The sequence below is a fragment of the Oncorhynchus kisutch genome, unplaced genomic scaffold (assembly GCF_002021735.2).
Source record: "Oncorhynchus kisutch isolate 150728-3 unplaced genomic scaffold, Okis_V2 Okis02a-Okis13b_hom, whole genome shotgun sequence".
Taxonomy (NCBI): domain Eukaryota; kingdom Metazoa; phylum Chordata; class Actinopteri; order Salmoniformes; family Salmonidae; genus Oncorhynchus; species Oncorhynchus kisutch.
The window spans coordinates 12,585,498-12,596,351 of NW_022261979.1; the positions used below are offsets into that span (position 1 = coordinate 12,585,498).

General features: G+C 44.4%; 1 protein-coding gene across 1 annotated transcript; it reads left to right on the forward strand.

The window, feature by feature from the left end:
* The first annotated feature begins 371 nt into the window (after positions 1-371).
* On the forward strand, positions 372-9,323 carry LOC116359261 (uncharacterized). Its single transcript, XM_031811827.1, has 3 exons — positions 372-1,568; positions 1,755-1,922; positions 9,102-9,323. The coding sequence occupies exons 1-3, from the start codon at positions 1,179-1,181 to the stop codon at positions 9,321-9,323; spliced, it is 780 nt and encodes a 259-aa protein (XP_031667687.1). The 5' UTR covers positions 372-1,178.
* Positions 9,324-10,854: the final 1,531 nt, after the last annotated feature.

The following is a 10,854-nucleotide window of genomic DNA, read 5'->3' on the forward strand; positions in this document are numbered from 1 at the left end:
GATATAGAGAGCTCTGACCAAGACGGTTATTTCCGTTGGATTTAGGGACCACTCTGATTTTCATTAACAATTGACCAGAAAGACCAGTTTTTCTGGATATCTTATTTTGGTGTTTTTGGTTTTTGGAGATCTTTAATAAGATATTACACAGCTGGACATTGCATAACAGGTAAGATGTTTTCAGATGTCCTGAATCTATTCAGAGATTTGAAGGCAATGAAAGGTCTTGTGAAATAACGGAGCACAGCCTTCTATCAAAATAGGATGCAAACTAACTGCGAATACAGAAACGTGGTTCCAGTGTTTGGCTTGGCTACTGTATGTGTGTGTGTGTGTGTGTGTGTGTGTGTGTGCGCGCGCGCGCGCATTGACAGGCTATGCAACATTTGGCTTCTGATTCTGCGTGTGAAGCCAATAAACAACCGTTAGGCTATAACCAGCGAGCTGAACACATTTATCGCTATGGTCCCGGTAGTAACCAGCGAGCTGAACACATGTATCGCTATGGTCCCGGTCACAACCCGTTTGTATAGCCTTAGTCTACCACTTGATCCACATTCCGCAGTCACAACTTCTTTAGAGCCCGCGACATAGTGGTCCCGGTAGTAAACAGACGTGATTAATACCTCTTCAACCGGTGGCTTCCGCGCGACCTACTCCCGGCTCCGTTACTTAGTAGTCTACGCCACACAGTGGGGTTATTGAGTAAAAGGATATGCGTGGTTACAGGGTGTAAAAATAGTCCTCAGCTCTTACATCAGTGGGCTATGTGTATTATTGGGTACTCGTCCTGTCCACGTAACAACAACCTACTGGGTGTTCTGCACCCACACGGTGCCCTGTACAGGGCAGTAGCCTAGGCGATAACCGTAGCATTTTACTATACTTCTCAATGTAGGAATCATGAACAGCCTACATACGTTTGGATAATAAATCCAGATCGCATCAGTAGAGTTCCGCCGCATAATGACCGATTGTTGACCTTGGCGCGGCGCGGTGACATGGAAGGGACATATACGCACATCGCTGCATGGGCTGGAACTGCTGCTGGTTCAGCGTTGAGAGACACGGACACCGCCGGGGAGAATTATTATGCTGCTGCCGCAACTACAACCGAAGGCACCAGTCAACCGAAGGCTGTCATCAGTTTGTGTTTGTTTGTCTCTGCACGTTGAGAAATGTGGAATGCTGCGTTCGGAAATGGGTCAGATTTGCGTAGTGGAGGAGGCGGCGGCTGCGGCGGCGGGTACGTGCCAGCGCAGGACTGGGAATTCGTTTCCTGCTCGCGCCTGGAAAGAGAAAGAGAGCGCGGCAGAGGGAAGAGTCGCAGCCCGTTCAGGACGTTCTCCTCCCCGCCAACAGTCACTCAGTTCTACGAACAGTCTCATCCTGGAACGGTTGGAACATCACTGGAGCTTCCTCGGGGACAAGTTCGGGCGCAAGAGCCAGGGACTCATCACTCCCGCCTGAAAAAGAAGTTTGAACACTTCAAGAAACGCCACGGACAGGACAAGGAAGAATGGATACGAGAGAAGGAGATACTTTTAAGACAAGTTGCTGAGATACAAGTAGGCCTAATTGAAATCATTTCACTCTTCAGCACAGGGAGATATTTTATTCTAAGTTTTAGATGATACATCTGGTTCACTACTTGTTGCACTACGATTTAGTTTTTTTGTTTCTGAGTGTTTCTGAATGTATGTATTGTGGGTCACCAACTACAGCTAACTCCGTTTTCCTGTGTTGATTCTCAGGGTGGGGAGAACAGAAGGATTTTGTTGGATCTGAAGACTGTAGTGGAGGAGGTGCAGCTAGAGGTGAAGAGAGAGGAGTCGAAGAGGAGCGAGCTACAGCTGCAGTACACTAAGGACAGATGTGCCTGGGAACTGGAGAGAGCTGAGCTGAAATGCAGAATCGCACAGGTAAGACTACACTATACAACACTATACTATATGATACTATATGATACAACACTATATGATACAACACTACACTATACTATATGATACAACACTATACTATACAACACTATACTATATGATACAACACTACACTACACTATACAACACTATACTATATGATACAACACTATATGATACAACACTACACTATACTATATAATACTATACTATACTATATGATACTATACTATGCTATATGATACTACACTATACTATATAATACTACACTATACTATATTATACTATACAATATGATACTTTACTATACAATATGATACAACACCATACCATACTATACAACATGATACTTTACTGTACAATATGATATGATACTATACTATATGATACTATACTATAAAATACTATACAATATGATACAACACTATACTATACTATGTGATACTATACTATAAAATACTATACAATATGATATAACACTATACTATACTATATGATACTATACTATGTAATACAACACTATACTATACTATATGATACTATACTATGTAATACAACACTATACTATACTATATGACACTATACTATGTAATACAACACTATACTATACTATATGACAATATACTATGTAATACAACACTATACTATACTATATGATACTATACTATGTGATACAACACTATACTATACTATATGATACTATACTATGTAATACAACACTATACTATACTATATGATACAACACTTGACTCTACTATATGATACAACACTTGACTCTACTATATGATACAACACTATACTATACTACACAATATGACACAGCACCATACTATACTACACAATATGACACAGCGCTATAATATACTATATGATACAACACTATGCTATACAATATGATACTATACTACACAATATGACACATCACTATACTATACTATATGATACAACACTATACTATATGATACAACACTATACTATATGATACAACACTATAGTATACTATGCTATACTATACTATACTATACTATGTTATACTATGCTATACTATGTTATACTATACTATACTATGCTATACTATATGGTACAACACTATACTATACTATACTATACTATACTACATGATACACCACAATACTATACTATACTATGCTATATGATACTATACTATACTATATTGTATTATACACCACTATACTATACTGTACTATGCTATGCTATACTATACTATGCTATACTATACTATACAACACTATACTATACTGTGCTATACTATGCTATACCATACTATATGGTACAACACTATACTATACTATACTACATGATACACCACTATACTATACTATACTATTCTATACTATACTATATGATAGTATACTATACTATATTGTATTATACACCACTATACGATACTATACTACATTATACACCACTATACTATACTGTACTATGCTATACTATACTATGCTATACTATGTTATACTATGCTATACTATATGATACAACACTATAGAATGCTGTACTATACTATACTATACTATGTGATACTATACTACATGATACACCACTATACTATACTATGCTATACTATACTATGCTATACTATGCTATACTATACTATGCTATACTATATGATACACCACTATACTATACTATGCTATACTATACTATGCTATACTATGTTATACTATACTATGCTATACTATGCTATACTATATGATACACCACTATACTATACTATGCTATGCTGTACTATACTATACTATACTATATGATACAACACTATAGAATGCTGTACTATACTATACTATACTATATGATACTATACTACATGATACACCACTATACTATGCTATACTATATGATACAACACTATAGAATGCAATAGAATGGAATGGAATGCCTACTTCATCAATTCGATCATATTGCGTAGCAACAGGCATGGATGACATCAGTCTTTTCTCATCATGCATAGTATATATTATCACTATACACTAGACAGTATTCCATTAGTCTCTGTAGGACACAGTCAGCCATCTCCCTCTATATATCTCTCTCTGTGTCACTACTGTAGGACACAGTCAGCCATCTCTCTCTATAATATCTCTGTGTGTCACTACTGTAGGACACAGTCAGCCATCTCCCTCTATATATCTCTCTCTGTGTCACTACTGTAGGACACAGTCAGCCATCTCTCTCTATATATCTCTCTGTGTCACTACTGTAGGACACAGTCAGCCATCTCCCTCTATATCTCTCTCTGTGTCACTACTGTAGGACACAGTCAGCCATCTCTCTCTATATATCTCTCTGTGTCACTACTGTAGGACACAGTCAGCCATCTCCCTCTATATATCTCTCTGTGTCACTACTGTAGGACACAGTCAGCCATCTCCCTCTATATCTCTCTCTGTGTCACTACTGTAGGACACAGTCAGCCATCTCCTCTATATCTCTCTCTGTGTCAGTACAGTAGGACACAGTCAGCCATCTCCCTCTATATCTCTCTCTGTGTCACTACTGTAGGACACAGTCAGCCATCTTTCAGAGGCCTGTGATGTGGTTAGAAGAGTCATGCTGGCATCACATGATGCCAGAGAGAATCAGTGGCTACACAGACTGGGATCTGTGAATGTGTGACCAATCAATTGGATGAGGGGATTCAGGGTCTGAAGACAGGACAGAACAGACAGACAGACAGACAGACAGACAGACAGACAGACAGACAGACAGACAGACAGACAGACAGACAGACAGACAGACAGACAGACAGACAGACAGACAGACAGACAGACAGACAGAAGCAGACAGACCAGACAGACAGACAGACAGACAGACAGACAGACCAGACCAGACAGGACAGACCAGACAGACAGGACAGGACAGACAGCACAGACAGACAGACAGACAGACAGACAGAACAGACAGACCAGGACAGACAGGACAGACAGACAGACAGACAGACAGACAGACAGACAGACAGACAGACAGACAGACAGACAGACAGACAGACAGACAGACAGACAGACAGACAGACAGACAGACAGACAGACAGACAGACAGACAGACAGACAGACAGACAGACAGACAGACAGACAGACAGACAGACAGACAGACAGACAGACAGACAGACAGACAGACAGACAGACAGACAGACAGACAGACAGACAGACAGACAGACAGACAGACAGACAGACAGACAGACAGACAGACAGACAGACAGACAGACAGACAGACAGACAGACAGACAGACAGACAGACAGACAGACAGACAGACAGACAGACAGACAGACAGACAGACAGACAGACAGACAGACAGACAGACAGACAGACAGACAGACAGACAGACAGACAGACAGACAGACAGACAGACAGACAGACAGACAGACAGACAGACAGACAGACAGACAGACAGACAGACAGACAGACAGACAGACAGACAGACAGACAGACAGACAGACAGACAGACAGACAGACAGACAGACAGACAGACAGACAGACAGACAGACAGACAGACAGACAGACAGACAGACAGACAGACAGACAGACAGACAGACAGACAGACAGACAGACAGACAGACAGACAGACAGACAGACAGACAGACAGACAGACAGACAGACAGACAGACAGACAGACAGACAGACAGACAGACAGACAGACAGACAGACAGACAGACAGACAGACAGACAGACAGACAGACAGACAGACAGACAGACAGACAGACAGACAGACAGACAGACAGACAGACAGACAGACAGACAGACAGACAGACAGACAGACAGACAGACAGACAGACAGACAGACAGACAGACAGACAGACAGACAGACAGACAGACAGACAGACAGACAGACAGACAGACAGACAGACAGACAGACAGACAGACAGACAGACAGACAGACAGACAGACAGACAGACAGACAGACAGACAGACAGACAGACAGACAGACAGACAGACAGACAGACAGACAGACAGACAGACAGACAGACAGACAGACAGACAGACAGACAGACAGACAGACAGACAGACAGACAGACAGACAGACAGACAGACAGACAGACAGACAGACAGACAGACAGACAGACAGACAGACAGACAGACAGACAGACAGACAGACAGACAGACAGACAGACAGACAGACAGACAGACAGACAGACAGACAGACAGACAGACAGACAGACAGACAGACAGACAGACAGACAGACAGACAGACAGACAGACAGACAGACAGACAGACAGACAGACAGACAGACAGACAGACAGACAGACAGACAGACAGACAGACAGACAGACAGACAGACAGACAGACAGACAGACAGACAGACAGACAGACAGACAGACAGACAGACAGACAGACAGACAGACAGACAGACAGACAGACAGACAGACAGACAGACAGACAGACAGACAGACAGACAGACAGACAGACAGACAGACAGACAGACAGACAGACAGACAGACAGACAGACAGACAGACAGACAGACAGACAGACAGACAGACAGACAGACAGACAGACAGACAGACAGACAGACAGACAGACAGACAGACAGACAGACAGACAGACAGACAGACAGACAGACAGACAGACAGACAGACAGACAGACAGACAGACAGACAGACAGACAGACAGACAGACAGACAGACAGACAGACAGACAGACAGACAGACAGACAGACAGACAGACAGACAGACAGACAGAGACAGACAGACAGACAGACAGACAGACAGACAGACAGACAGACAGACAGACAGACAGACAGACAGACAGACAGACAGACAGACAGACAGACAGACAGACAGACAGACAGACAGACAGACAGACAGACAGACAGACAGACAGACAGACAGACAGACAGACAGACAGACAGACAGACAGACAGACAGACAGACAGACAGACAGACAGACAGACAGACAGACAGACAGACAGACAGACAGACAGACAGACAGACAGACAGAGGAAGACAGGACAGACAGCGATCAGACAGTGTGAAGCCCGTCTGGGGAAAGTACACAGCTTTTCTCTAAGCTTTCATGTAAACAGGGGATAGATATGACTCATACTAAACATGATATAGACTCATACTAAACATGATATAGACTCATACTAAACATGATATGGGCTCATACTAAACATGATATAGACTCATACTAACAATGATATAGACTCATACTAAACATGATATAGGACTGATACTAAACATGATATAGACTCATACTAAACATGATATGGGCTCATACTAAACATGATAGGGCTCATACTAAACATGTAAACAGGGGATAGATACAGACTCATACTAAACAGACCTTTTCACTTAACAGAGTAACCACAACATCTCCTTACATAGGTCTGGATTGAAAGCATGACTGAAGCATAGAAACTGTGTGTTGTGTACATGCAGAGGGTGTGTGGTGAGAGAACAGTGATTGTGGTTGAAGCATGTACTGTAGGCCCCTGTACTGTGTCATCTGTCAGGATTCCATGGTTGGACCAGTACTATGAATATAAACAGTACAGTCTGTTCACTAGCTATTTATGAAGAAGAACTATGTCCAATGTTAAAACATTCCATGGTCAAAACTCTCCCAGCTTCTAGAATTCACTTGTTGTTCCCCAGGGTTCTGATGGTTCTGTGTGAGTCCACAGTGTTCTATATCAATGGTAGTCAGACCACATCAGCTTCTAGAATTCACTTGTTGTTCCCCAGGGTTCTGATGGTTCTGTGTGAGTCCACAGTGTTCTATATCAATGATAGTCAGACCACATCAGCTTCTAGAATTCACTTGTTGTTCCCCAGGGTTCTGATGGTTCTGTGTGAGTCCACAGTGTTCTATATCAATGGTAGTCAGACCACATCAGCTTCTAGAATTCACTTGTTGTTCCCCAGGGTTCTGATGGTTCTGTGTGAGTCCACAGTGTTCTATATCAATGGTAGTCAGACCACATCAGCTTCTAGAATTCACTTGTTGTTCCCCAGGGTTCTGATGGTTCTGTGTGAGTCCACAGTGTTCTATATCAATGATAGTCAGACCACATCAGCTTCTAGAATTCACTTGTTGTTCCCCAGGGTTCTGATGGTTCTGTGTGAGTCCATAGTGTTCTATATCAATGATAGTCAGACCACATCAGCTTCTAGAATTCACTTGTGGTTCCACCAGAGTTCTGATGGTTCTGTGTGAGTCCACAGTGTTCTATATCAATGATAGTCAGACCACATCAGCTTCTAGAATTCACTTGTTGTTCCCCAGGGTTCTGATGGTTCTGTGTGAGTCCACAGTGTTCTATATCAATGATAGTCAGACCACATCAGCTTCTAGAATTCACTTGTTGTTCCCCAGGGTTCTGATGGTTCTGTGTGAGTCCATAGTGTTCTATATCAATGATAGTCAGACCACATCAGCTTCTAGAATTCACTTGTGGTTCCACCAGAGTTCTGATGGTTCTGTGTGAGTCCACAGTGTTCTATATCAATGATAGTCAGACCACATCAGCTTCTAGAATTCACTTGTTGTTCCCCAGGGTTCTGATGCTTCTATGTGAGTCCACAGTGTTCTATATCAATGATAGTCAGACCACATCAGCTTCTAGAATTCACTTGTTGTTCCCCAGGGTTCTGATGGTTCTGTGTGAGTCCACAGTGTTCTATATCAATGATAGTCAGACCACATCAGCTTCTAGAATTCACTTGTTGTTCCCCAGGGTTCTGATGGTTCTGTGTGAGTCCACAGTGTTCTATAATAATGATAGTCAGATCACATCAGCTTCTAGAATTCACTTGTTGTTCCTCAGTGTTCTGATGGTTCTGTGTGAGTCCACAGTGTTCTATAATAATGATAGTCAGATCACATCAGCTTCTAGAATTCACTTGTTGTTCCTCAGTGTTCTGATGGTTCTGAGTCCACAGTGTTCTATATGAATGACTGGAATGCTGGTCTGGCATAGTCTGGCGATGTGCAGGGAGGGGTTAGCTCCATTGTAAAAGCTGTTTTCTCCTCTCAGCCACATCCTGCTGCCACAGTTTAGTTTATAGACAGTTATACAAAGCCTGTGGTTGTCTCAAAGAGCTCCCTATTTCCTATGGGCCCTGGTCAAAAGTAGTGCACTGCTGTATGTAGGGAATAGGGTGCCAAGCATCCTGTGTCTTCGAGCTACCAGGGTTTGCCACTAAGTATCCTGTGTCTTCAGGCTACCAGGGCCTACCACCATGCATCCTGTGTCTTCGAGCTACCAGGAGTTACCACCAAGCATCCTGTGTCTTCGGGGCTACCAGGGCCTACCACCAAGCATCCTGTGTTTTCGAGCTACCAGGAGTTACCACCAAGCATCCTGTGTCTCGAAGGCTACCAGGGATTACCACTAAGCATCCTGTTCTTTGAGGCTACCAGGGCCTACCACCAAGCATCCTAGTGTCTTCGGGGCTACCAGGGCCTACCACCAAGCATCCTGTGTCTTCGAGCTACCAGGGCCTACCACCAAGCATCCTGTGTCTTCGAGCTACCAGGAGTTACCACCAAGCATCCTGTGTCTTCAGGCTACCAGGAGTTACCACCAAGCATCCTGTGGTCTTCAGGCTACCAGGGCCTACCACCAAGCATCCTGTGTCTTTAGGCTACCAGGGCCTACCACCAAGCATCTGTATCTTCAGGCTACCAGGGCCTACCACCAAGCATCCTGTGTCTTCGGGCTACCAGTGCCTACCACTAAGCATCTGTGTCTTCGAGCTACCAGGGTTTGCCACTAAGCATCCTGTGTCTTCGGGGCTACCAGGGTTTGCCACTAAGCATCCTGTGTCTTCGAACTACCAGGGTTTGCCAATAAGCATCCTGTGTCTTCGAGCTACCAGTGCCTACCACCAAGCATCCTGGGTCTTCGGACTACCAGGGTTTGCCACCAAGCATCCTGTGTCTTCGGGCTACCAGGGCCTACCACTAAGCATCCTGGGTCTTCGGACTACCAGGGTTTGCCACTAAGCATCCTGTATCTTCAGGCTACCAGGGCCTACCACTAAGCATCCTGGGTCTTCGGGCTACCAGGGCCTACCACTAATCATCCTGTGTCTTCAGGCTACCAGGGTTTGCCACTAAGCATCCTGGGTCTTCAGGCTACCAGGGTTTACCACCAAGCATCCTGTGTCTTTAGGCTACCAGGGCCTACCACCAAGCATCCTGTGTCTTCAGGCTACCAGGGCCTACCACCAAGCATCCTGTGTCTTCGGGCTACCAGTGCCTACCACTAAGCATCCTGTGTCTTTGAGCTACCAGGGCCTACCACCAAGCATCCTGTGTCTTCAGGCTACCAGGAGTTAACCACCAAGCATCCTGTGTCTTCAGGCTACCAGGGTTTGCCACTAAGCATCCTGTGTCTTCAGGCTACCAGGAGTTACCACCAAGCATCCTGTGTCTTCGAGCTACCAGGAGTTACCACCAAGCATCCCGTGTCTTCGAACTACCAGGCTTTACCACCAAGCATCCCGTGTCTTCGAGCTACCAGGCTTTACCACCAAGCATCCTGTGTCTTCGAGCTACCAGGGTCTACCACCAAGCATCTTGTGTCTTCGAGCTACCAGGGCCTACCACCAAGCATCCTGTGTCTTTGGGGCTACCAGGGCCTACCACCAAGCATCCTGTGTCTTCGGGCTACCAGGGTTTGCCACTAAGCATCTTGTGTCTTCGAGGCTACCAGGGCCTACCACCAAGCATCCTGTGTCTTCGGGGCTACCAGGGCCTACCACCAAGCATCCTGTGTCTTCAGGCTACCAGGGTTTGCCACTAAGCATCCTGTGTCTTCGAGCTACCAGGGTTTGCCACTAAGCATCCTGTGTCTTCGGGGCTACCAGACCCTACCACCAAGCATCCTGTGTCTTCGAGCTACCAGGGTTTGCCACTAAGCATCCTGTGTCTTCGGGCTACCAGGGTTTGCCACTAAGCATCCTGTGTCT